The sequence below is a fragment of the Oncorhynchus mykiss genome, chromosome 8 (assembly GCF_057628025.1).
Source record: "Oncorhynchus mykiss isolate SJ-2025 chromosome 8, ASM5762802v1, whole genome shotgun sequence".
Lineage (NCBI taxonomy): Eukaryota > Metazoa > Chordata > Actinopteri > Salmoniformes > Salmonidae > Oncorhynchus > Oncorhynchus mykiss.
In genome coordinates, this window is record NC_143029.1 from 59,126,265 (window position 1) to 59,144,079 (window position 17,815).

Genomic DNA, 17,815 nt, shown 5'->3' on the forward strand with positions numbered 1-17,815 from the left:
AATGTTCTGGAAAATGTTAGGAAGGATATACAGTCAACATTTTAAATAGTGTCCTGAGTTTTTCCTGATCATGGTAAGGAAAAACTGTGCGTCCTACAGTATACTGTACATAGCGTATCTACTATTAAAGTCCATTCTGATCTATTTAAACAATCAACACTCACTCTTCACACACTTTGCTCACTCCAGAAGCACATATAGTCTGACCATTCCTTCCTCCTTTCTTCATCAGGCAGAGAAGCGACCGACAGCGGTCGAGACTCCCAAAAAGCCCAAGACCCCCAAGAAGAAGAAGAAGAAGGACCCCAACGAACCCTCGAAACCAGTTTCTGCCTACGCCCTGTTCTTCAGAGACACCCAGGCAGCCATCAAGGGCTCCAACCCCAATGCTACCTTTGGAGAGGTGTCCAAGATAGTGGCCTCCATGTGGGACGGCCTCGGAGAGGAACAGAAACAGGTACGGCCCCGATAGTACAATGCATCCTCCTACCTCCTCAGACCTCTTCACATACACTTCCTTCTTGGACTTCATTAGACAGGATCCGCCCCACTCTGACGCTATAGAATAGATGATAATATACACGGAGTACACCAAGCTTTAGGAACACCTTCCTAATATGGAGTTACACACCCTTTTGCCCTCAGAACAGCCTCTATTCGTCGGGGCGGGGACTTTACAAGGTGTTCAAAAGTGTTCCAGATGGATGATGGCCCATGTCGACTCCGATGCTTCCCACAGTTGTGTCAAGTTGGCTGGATGTCCTTTCGGTGGTGGACCACTCTTGAAACACACTGGAAACTGTTGAGTGTGAAAACCCCAGCAGCGTTGCAGTTCTTGACACAAAGCGGTGCGCCTGGCACCTACTACCATACCCCGTTCAAAGACACTTCAATCTTTTCTCTTGCCCAGTCACCCTCTGAATGGCACACAGACACAATCCATGTCTCAATGGTCTCAAGGCTTAACATGTTTCATTTAACCTGTCTCCTCCCCTTCAGCTACACTGAAGTTTATTTAACAAGTGACATCAATAAGGGATCACAGCTTTCACCTAGATTCACCTATTCAGTTTATGTCATGGAAAGAGCAGGTGTTCTTAACGTTTTGTACACTCAGTGTATTAGATTATAAGAAGAGGGAGAAAAAGTTGATGAAAAAAAACAACATAAAATCCTCTTCACAGTTTCACAGTAGAAGTAGCTAGTGGCTCTCCCTGGTCCTGTGGCTCTGCTACTGTGAATGCTACTGTGAATGCTACTGTGTGTTTTGACTTACAAATGGCCTCTTGACAGAAGCAAATGGAAGAGAAAGCTTTTACATATTTATTCTAGTAAGCGCCGTGCTATTGTCCTATTACATACGCGCACATGCACACACACACACACACACACACACACACATTTTCAAACAAACGCACACGCACGCACGCACGCGCGCACACACACACACACACACACACACACACACACACACCTCCAGTGTGGCGTAGAGCTGCACACGGAGAGGAGCATAGCAGTAAAGGTGGAGGAGGATGTCTGTCTGAGGACAGGACAGTGTACTTCCTGGAGAGAGAACAGCAACAGCTCGGAAGACAGACAGACAGACAGACAGACAGACAGACAGACAAAAACAGACGGATGGATGGATTGTGAAGAGGAACAATCTAGTTCTATATAAATTGGAAACCTTTTGAGTATTATTTAGCATCATAATAGCTTCATAGGACATAAACACTAACCCCGGTAGATGGGTTTCTTTCTAGGAATGAAGTAGTTTGGCAACTGAAGTGCAATGTTTACTGTTCTGTCTTTTATAGGTGTACAAAAAGAAGACAGAGACTGCCAAGAAGGAATACCTGAAGCAGCTGGCGGCATACAGAGCAAGCCTGGTCTCACAGGTAGGGATCAGAACCAGACATAACCTGGGAGCTGTAGTTCTTCTATCGTGATAAGTCTTCATAAGAGCAGTGGTCAGCTGACTCTGTAGGACTCTGGTATCACTGTTGTGCTCTCTCTCTCTCCCGCTTCCATCTCTCGCTTTCCCATCTCTGTCTTTCCAACTCCTTCTCCCGTCTTCCTTTCTCTGTCCTCTATCTCTCTCTCTTTATCTCTCCCTCCCTCCCTTCAGAGTTACAATGAGCCAGGTGAGGTCAAAGTGTCCCAGGCCTCCTCCATGCTGGGCCCCAAGCCCCCCGTGTTCCCCGGATCAGGCCACCAGCACCCCCAGCAGCACCCCCACCCCCATCACTCCCACCCCAGCCTCTACATGAGCCACCCTTACCATCACCAGAGCCACCACCCCCACCCCCACCACCAGCAACAGCAGTCCCAGCAGCACCAGGCCGGCCTCAGCCCCCACCTGTCCCCCCTCCAAGGTCTCTCCCGGGGGGTGACCCCCCGGCCCAGTGGACCCCATTCAGGTGGGGTGTCTCTGGGCAGCATGGCGGCGGTGTCCCCCCCTCCTTTCCAGATCAGCCCGCCGCTCCACTCCCACTCCCACCTAGGAATGCACCACCAGCAACAGCTCGGAGGACACCCGCTGTCTCTGCACTCACCCTCAATGGGACAGGTTAGTTGAACAGGCACACACACACACATGCCCAAATGCATAAAAACACACTCAAAATCAAATCACATTTTATGTATTACATGCGCCGAATACAACAGGTGTAGACTTTACCGTGAAATGCTTACTTACAAAGCATTAACCAACAATGCAGTTTTGAGAAAAACAAGAGTTAAGAAAACATTTACTAAATAAACTAAAGTAAAAAAAAAAAGAACAAGTAACACAATAAAATAACATTTACGAGGCTATATATACAAGGGGTACCGGTACCGAGTCAATGTGTGGAGGTACAGGGTAATTGAGGTAATAAAGTGATTATGCGTAGATACTAGCGGCGTAAAAAAAACTGGGTGTCAATGAAAATAGTTCAGGAAGTCATTTGACTAGCTGTTCAGCACTGTTATGGCTTGGGGGTAGAAGCTGTTAAGGAGTCTTTTGGACTTAGACTTGGCACTCCGGTACAGCTTGCCGTACTGTAGCAGAGAGAACAGTCTATGACTAGGGTGGCTGGAGTCTTTGGCAATTTTTGGGGCCTTCCTCTGACACTGCCTGGTATAGAGGTCCTGGGTGGCAGGAAGCTTGGCCCCAGTGATGGGCTGTACGCACTACCCTCTGTAGCGCCTTGCGGTCGGATGCCGAGCAGTTGCCATACCAGGTGGTGATGCAATCAGTCAGGATGCTTTCGATGGTGCAGCTGTAGAACTTTTTGAGGATCTGAGGACCCATGTCAAATCTCCTGAGGTGTTGTCATGCCCTCTTCACAACTGTCTTGGTGTGTTTGGACCATGTTAGTTTGTTGGTGATATGGACACCACGGAACTTGAAGTTCTAGACCTGCTCCACTGCAGCCCCGTCGATGAGAATGGGGCATGTTCAGCCCTCCTTTTCCTGTATGCCACGATCATCTTCCTTGTCACATTGAGGGAGAGGTTGTTGTCCTGGCACCACACTGCCAGGTCTCTGATCTCCTCCCTATAGGCTGTCTCATTGTTGTCGGTGATCAGGCCTACCACCGTTGTATCGTCGGCAAACTTAATGATGGTGTTGGAGTCGTGCCTGGCCACGCAGTCGTGAGTGAACAAGGAGTATAGGAGGGGACTAAGCACGCACCCCTGAGGGGCTCCTGTGTTGAGGATCAGCGTGGCAGATGTGTTGTTGCCTACACTTACCACCTGGGGACAGCCCGTCAGGAAGTCCAGGATCCAGTTGCAGAGGAGGGTGTTTAGTCCCAGGTAGCTTAGCTTAGTGATGAGCTTTGAGGGCACTAACGCTGAGCTGTAGTCAATGAACAGCATTGTGGCCCAGGTGAGTTCAACACACATGCAAAAACACAAACTCAAGTGCGCACACAAACACACACTGTACATATTATACATATTGTGGTTATACACTCAGACATGGTCACCTACAATGTACAGCTTCAAACACTTTACACACGATTTTTTGGTGTTGCCAAAATGCAATCTGTAAAACTATGTTTAGTGCTATATTGACGGTAAATACACCAAGTATATGACTAGGGAACAACAGCCCCACCTTTTTCATTGTCATTCATTCTATTTTGCCCATATTCTTGATGAAGAATGTTAAGCTCACTGCTATGAGACCACAACATCAACCAAATACGCTAAATAGCGCTGCTAATAACTCTATATTGAAAATACTGTGATTGAAGAAAAATAGTTCACAGGTTAAATTATTTAAAAAATATATCATCTCTACACACTTTCTACCTGACGTTAGTTGTTTAAGTTGAGACTGCAGTATTTTTCATAAGAAGTCAGTAAATAAATGTTTTATGTATTTTTTACTGAGTCACTATGGACCCGTTCAAAACCTCGACCCACTGGTTGAGAATCACAGTTATAGATGATTCATTTCGATGTTATTTACAATCATATCCGGTCCCTTCATGTGCCAGAGATTGAAGGCAAGATAGGATGTATTCATACTACTGCCAGTCTAATACTGTACATTCACATTACACACACTCTTTCTCTCTATCCCTGTTTTTCCTTTTCTCTCAAAAACACAACTCCCCTACACACACGCACACACACGCACACACACAATCCCCCATTTTCCATTTTCTCCCAGTAATAAACAAATGCATTAGGCTGAGGATGTTATATAAGGGCACCAACAGCAGCACATTGAGATTGATGAATGCATCAGTGGTGGAGACAAAACGCACAGGCAGGCAGGGCTATCTGATGAAGCCAGTCTAGCAGACAGGACAGGACACATACACAGGAAATGAGATGAGTTCTCTGTAGGGGCTAGTCAACAACGCAGATTGGAAAAAGGGAAGTGGACCTCTCTCTTTCGCTCTCTCTCTCTCTCTCTCTCTCTCACTCTCTGGACCTTAGATACAGAATACATACAAGAATGCAAACTGTACATCAGAATTGTATTTTAAAAGTAACTGACCCCTTCGGAGGTTAAATCACCCATCCGTTTCTATGCACAAAAACACCCAGATTCGCTGCCTCACTAATGCAACAGACAGATTGTCCTGAGGAAAATCAACAACAACAAATAAACCACAGAAGATATATCCGAGAGGGGGCTCTTTATAATATTAGAGGAGATGTTACCACAGGATCAGCTTTACTCCCTGTACGATCTAACATGACCCACTGTCTTTTCCCTTTAGGGAACTACTTTTGAGCTCCATAGGGTGGTGTCATTTGAGAGGGACATTAGTTTAATAAGAGGACTAGGTTATCAGGTATCAACGGGACCAGGTCGTTATGGAAACGGGTATCCAGGGGAACAGGTGACATACCTCTTGAGTGAGAGAGAACACTCACCTCCTGATCTCCTGAGCGTGGTACTTAGAATGAATAACAACACAAGGGTTGGTGGGAGATTCTAGGTAAAGGCGTTGGGGTGAATGGTAGTTTTCTATGCCACTCACTTCCTAGACGAGTTATATCAATATGGAGGTTAAACAACATATCCTAGTAGTTAGACTGTGTTCTACCACTCTTACCTGTCCAATGTGTTCAGATTATTTAACCTCCTTAGAATATAGAATATAAAGGAAAGGGAGCATGTTGATACTGTACACTCTTAGATAAAAAGGTGCTATCTAAAACCTAAAAGGGTTCTTCAGCTGTCCCCATAGGAGAACCCTTTGAAGAACCCTTTTTGGTTCCAGGTAAAAACAATTTTGGGTTCAACGTAGAACCCTTTTTTCTAAGAGTGAAGCTTTGAGATGGTAGACTTGAGGTACAGTATTCACTAAGCATGTGGGTATCGTTGTTGTTTTTTGAAGAGCAGGAACTGCCATTTATCTACTCTCAGCAGGCAAATTAACTGTTGCTGATCGAAGAAAAATAATAGGGGGGGGGGGGGGGGGGGTAGAAGAGTGCCTCAGTCTTCATGCAGATTAGAATATGAATTTGTCTTAAGTCCAATTTTAGATGAGCTGCTTGTATGGGGCTGCCTGTATGGCTGTGTCAGTCCATGGAGAAAAGGGGGGGAAGAATGGTTAAACAGAGGTTTGGGTTTGGTTGCCACTAAGCCCCCAGCACTCAGATCCCTCTTTTATTGGGGACTTTTAAATCCCACGGGGAGTAATAATCCTCCCTTGCTCAATTTTGCATATTTTGGTGGGGAGAGAGTGCAAAAAAAAACGCGAGTGCTGAAACTTTTTTCCTTAGTTAATAGAGTAGGGAAAGGGGGGAGAGGGGAGGGGGGATGGGCGAGAGAGAGAGAGAGAGAGAGAGAAAAAGGGGCAGATGGGGCCTTTGTGATGGAGTGAAGGACAAGAATTTGTGGAACAATGCCTGAATAGGTAAGAGTCTGAGGAGGAGAAGAGAACTCAGCCACCTGCTGTCCCCTCTCTTTCAGAGCAGAGCTTGCAGCGTAGCGCCCAGATTCACTTCCCTTTCATACGTAGTCTCTCTCTCTTTCTCTGTCTGTCTTTCTATCTCTCTGTCTCTCCCTCTGTCTTTCTCTGTCTCTATTTCTTTCTCCCCCATCTCCTCTATCTGTCCCACTCCTCCCTCCCTCCCCCAATCAAAAAAAGACAAACACTTCAAGAAACCCCAACATTCAAATTTCTGCTCCCCTAATTAAAATAACTACTCCTTTTTTACACCCCATCTTCCGTCTCTCCCGCTTCCCCAGCTGGTCAGGCTCCACCTCCTCAGAGTACACTCTCACGTCTACCATTGACTCGCTATAGGGAAGCTCAGTCAATAACCAACTCCCAACAATGACGATGCCCTCATGAGTCATCGTCTCTTGACCAATGTCTATCACAGCTCATTTGAATAGTGTCATACCATAACATAACATGGGAGGTCATTATTTGGTGAATTGATTCGTATATATCTGAGTGCCGTACCGCTATAGAGAAGTCTGCAAATACTTTCCCATCCACAGTATCCACAGATCCGTTATCCACAAGCTAGCTGATCCGTTGCTCTTACACATCACAGCACGTGACTTGTATTGGCTGTCATTGGCTTTTTTGTTGTTGTCAGAGACATCAGTGTCGTGGGAATTGCGAGCTGTGGACTCAGACTCCATAACCACTTGTGAGATTCTAACCATCTGTATGTAAATGCAAGGCGCTCATCCTCTTTTGAAGGATAATTCTCCAAGTCTGGCTTATGATTATGTGCACATATGTACATGCTACCCTGATGCACTTTGCTACGGAAATATATACGAGTTTGATATACTCAGACAACGTTTCGACTCTTAGGTCTTCGTTATGACTGACATTAGAATCATAGAATTCAATAGAATGCTGTGCCTCTTTTACCATTTATTCTAAATAGACTGATTTGTAATTCATCCATGACCAAGATGGCTGCCATTATTGACACATTCTAAAGTCTATTGCTTATTTCACTGGTCATTGTTTGTACACCACATGGCCACTTGCTCATCGAACATCTCATTCCAAAATCATGGGCATTAGTATGGAGTTGGTCCCCTCTTTGTTGCTATAACAGCCTCCACTCTTCTGGGAAGGCTTTCCGCTAGATGTTGGAATATTGCTGTGAGGACTTGCTTCCATTCAACCACAAAAGCATTAGGGCATTGATGTTGGGCAATTAGGCCTGGCTCGCAGTCGGCGTTCCAATTCATCCCAAAGGTGTTCGATGGAGTTGAGGTCAGGATTCTGCGCAGGCCAGTCAAGTTCTTCCACACTGATTTCGACAAACCATTTCTGTATGGACCTCGCTTTGTGCAGAGGGGCATTGTCATGCTGAAACAGGAAAAGGCCTTCCCCAAACTGTTGCCACAAAGTTGGAAGCACAGAATCGTCTAGAATGTCATTGTACTGAATGCTGTATCATTAAGATTACCCTTCAATGGAACTAAGGGGCCAAGCTCAAACCATAAAAACAGCCTCAGGCCATTATTCCTCCTCCACAAAACTTTATAGTTGGAACTAGCAAAACTGTTCACAAGGCATCCGCCAAACCCAGATTTGTCTGCTGGACTGCCAGATGGTGAAGCGTGATTCATCACTCCAGAGAACATGTTTCCACTGCTCCAGAGTCAAATGGCGGCGAGCTTTACACCACTCTAACCGACGCTTGGCATTGTGCATGGTGATCTTAGGCTTGTGTGCAGCTGCTCGGCCATGGAAACCCATTTCAGGAAGTTCCAGAGGAACAGTTATTGTGCTAACGTTGCTTCCAGAGGCAGTTTGGAACTCGGTAGTGAGTGTTACAAACCGAGAACAGACCATTTTTACACACTACGCTTTTACACACTACACACTGTGAGCCGTTGTTGCTCCTAGACGTTTCCACTTCCCAATAAGAGCACTTACAGTTGACCGGGGCAGCTCTAGCTGGGCAGAAATTTGACAAACGGACTTGTTGGAAAGGTGGCATCATGTGACGGTACCACGTTAAAAGGCACTGAGCTCTTCATTCCACTGCCAGTGTTTGTCTATGGAGATTGCATGGCTGTGTGCTTGATTGTATACACCTGTCAGCAACGGGTGTGGCTGAAATAGCCGAATCCACTAATTTGAAGGGGTGTCCACATACTAGTGTATCTCTATGAGTAGAATAACACAGATAACACTGGAAAATGGTATCTAATGGTAGACTTTGAATTTTGTATTTTTTTTCCAGGGATTCCCTCTCCAATCAGATTTCCAGAACATGCTCAACTCGTCCGGTGGGCAGGGACTGTCCCCATCCATGGACTACAGACAGGTGTGTCGAAATGGGCCCAGCCAGCACCTCGACTGGACCAGCGAATACTGTGGCAATGGGTAGAAATACTCATCCTTATTATATATATTTTTTTTATTTTGATTGAACCTATATTTACAGTTGAAGTCAGAAGTTTACATACACTTAGGTTGGAGTCATTAAAACTCATTTTTCAACCACTCCACAAATGTATTGTTAACAGACTATAGTTTTGGCAAATCGTTTAGAACATCTACTTTGTGCATGATGCAAGTAATTTTTCCAACAATTGTTTACAGACAGATTATTTCACTTATAATTCACTGTATCACAATTCCAGTGGGTCAGAAGTTTACATACACTGTGCCTTTAAACAGCGTGGAAAATTCCAGAAAATTATGTCATGGCTTTAGAAGCTTCTAATAGGCAAATTGACATAATTTGAGTAAATTGGAGGTGTACCTGTGAATGTATTTTAAGGCTTACCTTCAAACTCAGTGCCTCTTTGCTTGACATCATGGGAAAATCTAAAGAAATCAGCCAAGACTTCAGAAAAAAAATTGTAGACCTCCACAAGTCTGGTTCATCTTTGGGAGCAATTTCCAAATGCCTGAAGGTACCACGTTCATCTGTACAAACAATAGTGCGCAAGTATAAACATCATGGGACCACACAGTCTCCTAGAGATGAACATGCTTTGGTGCGAAATGTGCAAATCAATCCCAGAACAACAGCAAAGGACCTTGTGAAAATGCTGGAGGAAACAGGTAAAAAAGTATCTATATCCACAGTAAAACAAGTCCTATATCGACATAACCTGATATGCTGAAGCAACATCTCAAGACATCAGTCAGGAAGTTAAAGCTTGGTCGCAAATGGGTGTTCCAAATGGACAATGACCCCAAGCATATTTCCAAAGTTGTGGCAAAATGACTTAAGGACAACAAAGTCAAGGTATTGGAGTGGCCATCACAAAGCCCTGACCTCAATCCTCGAGAAAACTTGTGGGCAGAAATTGAAAAAGCATGTGCGCGCAAGGAGGCCTACAAACCTGACTCAGTTATACCAGCTCTGTCAGGAGGAACGGGCCAAAATTCAAGCTTGTGGAAGGCTACCCGAAACATTTGACAAAAGTTTTTAAAAAATAAAGGCAATGCTACCAAATACAAATTGAGTGCATGTAAACTTCTGACCCACTGGGAATGTGATGAAAGACATAAAAGCTGAAATAAATCATTCTCTCTACTATTATTCTGACATTTCACATTCTTAAAATAAAGGGGTGATCCTAACTGACCTGAGAGAGTTAATTTTTACTAGGAATAAAAGTCAGGAATTGTGAAAAACTGAGTTTAAATGTATTTATCTGAGGTATATGTAAACCTCCGACTTCAACTGTAGTATGACAAAGCAGAATGGAGAAACATAGCAGATATGAGAGTATGAATGGAGTTCATATTCAGATTGACCTTTAGGGCCCAGTTATGGACTAAGAAGTACTTTGAATTTAGATTCTAGAAGTACTTTGAATTTAGATTCTATTTAGAGCAAGCTTTGTATTCCAGGAGGAGGCTTAATTGTTGACCAGGAAACTAGCCCTTTATGTATTGCTTAAACATCTGTTAATTAGAACAGTTGCTAACCCAAGTGTCTATCAATCGTTCAAATTGAAAAGTCTGTTTAAAAAACATTGATTGATTATTATTGATTGATTACTATTCATTTTCCTTTGTCGTGGTTCCTCTCTATTCCTTCAGAGCTCTTCAGAGAGACAAGCCTCTGTTCCTGACCTGATCTGACCTCTAACCTCTACACACCTCCACTCACCCATGGACCGGATCGCAACCAGACCCGGTCAACATTCAGTCCCACTCTTTATTCACTGAACCAAGGCATGATTATCCTCTCCCCCAGTAGAAAGTCCTTGACCACCACCCCCCACTCTGGCTGAACCATCTGACCAACTGACCGTCACTCAAAAACAAGAAAGACATAAGCACATATTGCAAAACATCCATATTTTGATATTTGTGGTTCTTTATGATCTACCTTGAAAAAAATCATACTGATGTCATGAGTGGGTTTCAGATAGTTTTGTAACAAACACCCTCCCCTGATATTAGATTTTAAAAAATGTAAAGTTCTGGACTTTTTAATTGTTGGATGGCCATAGAGGCAGAAAGAAAAGGTGCTCAAAGAGTTGAACGAATAGGCAGCAATGTCACATCTACTGATGTGTCGTTGGATCGTTACTGATATATCGTTAGATTGTGTTTTGAGGAAGACAAAGCTGATGACCATATTTTTGATCATGACCGTTGTTGAAATCCCAGAAGTTAATTTAGCACTTAGGGGCTTTTTTTTCTCCACACATAGCAAGATGTAAACCAAAACCCCAAACTAACAAGACTTTTTAAAAGGAAAGACAAGATGTTTTAGCCTTCAAAAGAAATTAACAAAGAACACATGTATTATACTTCTCTCTCTCTCTCTCTCTCTCTCTCTCTCTCTCTCTCTCTCTCTCTCTCTCTCTCTCTCTCTTTCTCTCTCTCTCTCTCTCTCTCTCTCTCTCTCTCTCTCTCCTTCCTACTGGACTGCCTTAGAGACTGCCGTGTGTCTTTGAGCAGAGTTGTGTTGCTCTTTCTAAACTGATGATGATGATGTTCATAGGATCCTCTGTGGACTATGCCTCGGCTGGTTAGTGTAGCCATCACCTCAAGCTGTACATAGATTTTTGTTTTACTCTTTTACTCCTCGAGTTTTTTTGTTCCAAGTGCAGTGTGATTGTGAATTGGATCACACCAGTTGTAATTTAACTATCAAAGAATAAGGGAAATTGATTAAACAGCTTTTATAGCTGTTTGGACTCTATTGGGCGTAGGAATTGTCAATATAATGATATTTGTAAGATAAAACTTGGTAAATCAGTTGTTTTCATCCTCTGAAATAACGTCATAAACGTTGGCTGCCCTTTACCTGGAAAACATCACAAAATATGAGTTTTGTGAAAGTATACAAACAAAAACATGTTTTGTTTTGTACAAATCCTTTTTTGGTACAACTTCTGGGCATATTGATTATATGAATTGTCATAAAGCTCCTGAATCTGAAGTTGCTTTTCTTTATCAGCCGAAAGTGTCTGATAATGAGGGAAGGAGATTGGTAGAGACAGATTGGTAGAGTGGAGATATATAACCCTGACATCTGGCTTGTCATCGCTCTTCTGATCACTCCATCACTCTCTCTCTCTTTCTCTCCATCAAGTCTGTTCATCACGCTGCGCCTATTTATGAAACAATAACTGTAGGTGTTTTTTTTTAAAAGCCCTTATGTTTAATAGCGTTGATGATGGCTGTCTTCTCTTGTTTCATTTGGGTTCCTTTCTCTTTGGCAGAAAAACGTCTCCAGGCAACAACAATGTGAAGAATTGTATTCTTATTTTTAGTTTCTAATGTGTTTGAAAGAAATAAAGTCAAACCTGCATTTTTGTGTGCAGTAATCACTCACTTTTGGATTCCCTGTGTTTTTATTTCAACCTAAAGTGCCTGAGGGATTGGGAGAACATAGACAACCAGAGTCCTAATTGTGTATATCCTTGTCTCAGAGTTGGAGAGTAGGTGTCGACTAAAAGTAACAATTTCAGCTTAATCGTGAAGATTAAAAATACTTCCAAGAAGATGTTGTGTTTTGTTACTGTAAACCAGTAGTTATGATGATTTAGTTTGAGTTGGATTTATTTGCACCAAAGAAAACAAGTGATAGTTTTTCTTTACGAAAAAGAAACAGTGTGAAGGTGTGGTTGGAAGCCCAAAGGCTTCGGGAAAACCACACCACCAAAAAAACACAATACACAATACATAAGTATCACAATCGCTGTATTTCAGGGAAGAAAAATACTTGTTTAAATTCAGTCTTCTACTGTGTTATGTTTTGTTCAATTTCAAGACTATGTACTGTAGACTATGTAGATGTAGACTGTCACAGCCAGCACAGTAATCATTGATCAATATGGATCAAGAGATTGATGAACACCAAGTAAGCAGCTGTTAATATCATCCTCACCAGACCATTTTGTACATGGTGTCCTGGTTGGTGACTTTGACCAATTCATGAACATAATATCAGCTAATATTACGAATACCGGTAGTACGTTTTTGGATCATTATCAAAATGAGCCTAGAGATTGTGATTTGCTATTTAGAAAAAAAAGGGGAAAGTATTTACCATGGTGTTAAAGTTTCAAAGTACAATATGTGTGCTCTTATCTATCAGTATCGTGTTTGTTTAAGCTGAGAACAATAGAGTGTGTTGTGGGTGAGGATTGGCGTGTGTTCATCTTGATTCCATTTCATCTATCCATCTTTAACAAGTTACTCTGAACAACAATTTTCTCTTTCCATCTGTCCAGTGCCTATGAATTAATATATTATGCACAAGTCATGTACCCCATAGACTAGGAGTTGCCAACCCTCCTCTTGGAGAGCTACTGGGCATGCAGGATTTTGTTCAAACCCTACTTTAACATACCTGATTAAGCTGATGAAACAGCTGATGAGCAGCTGAATAGTAGAATCCTGTGTGTATTCAGCAGGGCAGGAGCGAAGTTCTGCAAACCCAGTAGTTCTCCAGGAGGAGGGTTGGCCTCCCCTGCCATAGACTGGGCTGAACTCCACATGAGAAAGACACCAGTAGCTATGCACTGTTCTCTGGTGGCCAAAAGATAGAACAACATGTAAATCAATTGCATTAGCAGTGAATACATGACCAGAAGGGGGTGCTGGAGCTAATGATGTAGTATGGGTACACAACTCTTACCCTACAAGGTCCGGGGCCTGCTGTTCTGCCTGATAATTATTTGCGCACACCTGTTGTCCCAGGTCTAAATCTGTCCCTGATTAGAAGGGAAGAATTAAAAAAGGCAGTGGAACTGACTTCGAGTTCCAGAGTTGAGTTGAAGGGACATAGTACATTACATATCCATTTCTGGGGGTCGTGGTATTGGTGGGGGTGAGACTGGCCTGATCCGTGAAACGGGAGACTTGGGCCCCACCATGGAGGCCCTGGGACTCTTTGACCTCACCTGGGGAGCATCGTTGTAACTCTGGAGGAAGAGAGAGGTGTGTGGTACAGTCACCTCCAAAAGGAGTGGCACCCTTGATAAAGAAAAATGAACAAAAAATAATGTATAGAATAAATAATACCAGTACTGAGCTATATTGTAATTTTCCAACATGGGAAATATATTTTACTTGATTAATTACTCAATGGAATCAACCAAAAATAATGAAATAAAAAATTCTGAACAAAAATGTGCAAAAAACAATGTCATTTTTGGCACCCCTGTTTTTAATACCCACCCCTTGCGAGGATAATGTTACTGAGCCTTTTCTATCATGTTTAAGGAGATAGGAGAACAATCTCATATTGGAGAACATTGGGAGGGATCTTAGATAATTTCTCCATACAGAATATTTCCAGATCCTTAACATCCCTTTGTCTGCTCCTATCGACTGCCCTCTTCAATTCAAACCACAGGTTTTCAATGGGGTTCAAGTCCGGAGACTGAGAAGGCCATTCCAAAATGTAGATTTGATGGTCAATTAACAATTTCTTGTTGATTTTGATGTGTGCTTGGGATCATTGTCTTGCTGGAAGATCCACTTATGGCCAAGTTTCAGTCTCCTGGCAGAGGCAACCAGGTCTTTGGCTAAAATGTCCTGGTACTCGGTAGAGTCCATGATGCCGTTGACTTTATCAAGGGCCCCAGGACCAGTGGAAGCAAAACAACCCTATAATACATAACGATCCACCACCTTTTCTTAGAGCAGGTATGAGGTTATTTTCTGCATATGCATCCTTCTTTCGGCGTCAAACCCACTGGTGGTGTGTGGCCAAAGAACTCTATTTTCATCTCATCTGACCACAGCACCTGGTGTCAATGCCATTTAGAAAACTCCAGGCGTTTCAGTTGTTGGTTGCTCTCAATAGTTTTTTTTTCTGGCAACCCTTGCAAAGAGTTTATTGGCATGAAAGTGGTGTCAAATTGTAGATTTGGAGACCTGGGGCCTGATTCTGAATTAGGAAATTACGCCTTTCTTGCTCATGCCTTTCCTACGCACTTCTCAGTAGTTGGTATTCAGACTTACCTTGTGAAGTTGCGTAACGGTCTTTGCAGGCATGGTTCCTTTGCGTGTGTTGAATAAATGTAATTAAACTGTTGAAAACCCTTCCACTTGCTGGCCAACCGATTTTCTCATGGAGTTTCATTCAATAAGTTTTTCAGTACATTTATCTTAAGCTATGCCTTTAAATAGAGTATACCTTTAATTCAAATTTTGTCAATGGATCTGGCAGTGTGGTGCCAGGACAACAACCTCTCCCTCAACGTGAGCAAGGCAAAGGAGATACCCGTGGACTACAGAAAAAGGAGGGGCGAACACACCCCCATTCACAACGGCGGGGCTGTAGTGGAGCAGGTCGAGAGTTTCAAGTTCCTAGGTGACAACATCACCAACAAACTAGTATGGTCCAAGCACACCAAGAAAGTCATGAAGTCTCCCCTCAGGAGACTGAAAAGATTTGGCATGGGTCCCCAGATCCTCAAAAATGTATACAGCTGCACCATCGAGAGCATCCTGACCAGTTGTTTCACCGTCTTGTATGGCAACTGCTCGGTATCCGACCGTAAAGGCGCTACGGAGGGTAGTGCATACAGCCTAGTACATCACTGGGGCCAAGCTTCAAACCATCCAGGACCTATATACTATACACTACAGAAGGTAACAAAACATTGTCAAAGATTCCAGTCACCCAAGTCATAGGCTGTTCTCTTTTTTTGTTGTTGTTTTTACTTTTACCGCTTTTTCTCCCCAATTTCGTGGTGTCCAATTGGTAGTTACAGTCTTGTCTCATAGCTGCAGCTCCTGTACAGACTCGGGAGAGGTGAAGGTCGAGAGCCGCGCATCCTCAGAAACACAACCCAACCAATCCGCACTGCTTCTTGACACAATGCCCACTTAACCCGGAAGCCAGCCGCACCAATGTGTCAGAGGAAACACCGTGCACCTGGTGACCGTGCCAGCGTGCACTGCGCTAGGGCGCGATGGGACAAGAACATCGCTGCCAGCCAAACCCTCCACCAACCCGGACAACACTGGGCCAATTGTGCGCCACCCCATGGGTCTCTAGGTCTGCGACAGAGCCTGGACTCAAACCCAGAATCTCTAATGGCACAGCTAGCACTGCGATGTAGAGTCTCAGACCACTGCTCCACTCTGGAGGCCCCAGACTGTTCTCTCTGTTACCGCACGGCAAGCAGTACCGGAACGCCAAGTCCAGGTCCAAAAGGCTCCTTAACAGCTTCTACCCCCAAGCCATAAGACTGTTGAACAATTACTAAAATGTCCAACCAGACAATTTGCATTGTTACTTCCGGCACCGACATAGATGGCCGCCTCGCTTCGCGTTCCTATTTTGTTTTTTTACGTGTTATTTCTTACATTGGTACAGCAGGTAATCTTAGGTTTTATTACATACAGTCGGGAGGAACTACTGGATATAAGAGCAGGGGGGTATGCCTTATGATTAACGAGACGTGGTGTGCTCATAACAACATACAGGAACTCAAGTCCTTCTGTTCACCTGACTTAGAATTCCTCACAATCAAATGTCGACCGCATTATCTACCAAGAGATTATCTTTGATTATAATCACAGCCGCATATATTCCCCCCCCCCCGACTCTATGTAAACTGGAAACCACTTATCCTGAGGCTGTATTTATTGTAGCTGGGGATTTTAACAAGGCTAGTCTGAAAACAAGACTCCCTAAATTCTATCAGCATATCGATTGTGCTACCAGGGCTGGTAAAACCCTGGATCATTGTTATTCTAACTTCCATGACGCATATAAGGCCATGCCCCGCCCTTCTTTCGGAAAAGCTGACCTCGACTCCATTTTGTTGCTCCCTGCCTATCGAAAGAGACTAAAACAGGAAGCTCCCGGGCTCAGGTCTGTTCAACGCTGGTCCGACCAATCTGATTCCACACTTCAAGATTGCTTCGATCACGAGGATTGGGATATGTTCCGCATTGCATCAAACAACAACATTGACAAATACGCTGATTCGGTGAGCGAGTTTATTAGCAAGTGCATCGGCGATGCATTCCCAAACCAAACCAAACATTCCCAAACCAGAAACCGTGGATTGATGGCAGCATTCGCGCAAAACTGAATGCGCGAACCACTGCATTTAACCAGGGCAAGGTGACTGGAAACATGACCGAATACAAACAGTGTAGCTATTCCCTCCGCATGGCAATCAAACAAGCTAAGCGTCAGTATAGAGACAAAGTAGAGTCGCAATTCAACGACTTAGACACAAGAGGTATGTGGAAGGGTCTACAGTCAATCACGGATTACAAAAAGAAAACCAGCCCCATAGCTGACCAGGATGTCTTGCTCCCAGACAGACTAAACAACTTCTTTGCTCGCTTTGAGGACAATACAGTGCCACTGACACGGCCCGCTACCAAAACCTGCGGACTCTCCTTCACTGCAGCCGACGTGAGTAAAACATTTAAACCCTCACAAGGCTGCAGGCCCAGACGACATCCCCAGCCACGTCCTCAGAGCATGCACAGACTAGCTGGCTGGTGTGTTTACGGACATATTCAATCAATCCTTATCCCAGTCTGCTGTTGCCACATGCTTCAAGAGGGCCACCATTGTTCCTGTTCCCAAGAAAGCTAAAATAACAAAGCTGAACAACTACCGCACCGTAGCACTCACGTCATCATGAAATGCTTTGAGAGACTAGTCAAGGACCATATCACCTCCACCCTAAATAACCTCACACTCAACGTCAACAAAACAAAGGAGATGATCGTGGACTTCGGGAAACAGCAGAGGGAGCACCCCCCTATCCACATCGACAGGACAGTAGTGGAGAGGGTAGTAAGTTAAGTTCCTCTGCCTGTTTTTCTGCAAAGGGACCAGCACGACTGATCTGTGTAAAGGAAAGAATGAATGGGGCCATGTATCGTGAGATTTTGAGTGAAAACCTCCTTCC

The 17,815-nt window shown here is 43.8% G+C and overlaps 1 protein-coding gene across 3 annotated transcripts in view; it reads left to right on the forward strand.

Annotated features, from left to right (window-relative positions):
• The window catches only part of LOC110530213 (thymocyte selection-associated high mobility group box protein TOX), a 57,479-nt gene extending 45,228 nt beyond the window's left edge, over positions 1-12,251 (forward strand). For 2 of the 3 annotated variants that reach the window (XM_036985769.2, XM_036985771.2), the window contains 5 exons: positions 233-457; positions 1,818-1,898; positions 2,129-2,569; positions 8,683-8,825; positions 10,503-12,251. In XM_036985769.2, coding sequence (XP_036841664.2) covers positions 233-457; positions 1,818-1,898; positions 2,129-2,569; positions 8,683-8,825; positions 10,503-10,539 — 927 coding nt within the window. In that variant the 3' untranslated portion in view covers positions 10,540-12,251. The remainder of the gene's footprint in view (positions 1-232; positions 458-1,817; positions 1,899-2,128; positions 2,570-8,682; positions 8,826-10,502) is intronic. The other variant, XM_036985770.2, reaches the window with a different exon arrangement.
• The last annotated feature ends 5,564 nt before the right edge of the window (positions 12,252-17,815 follow it).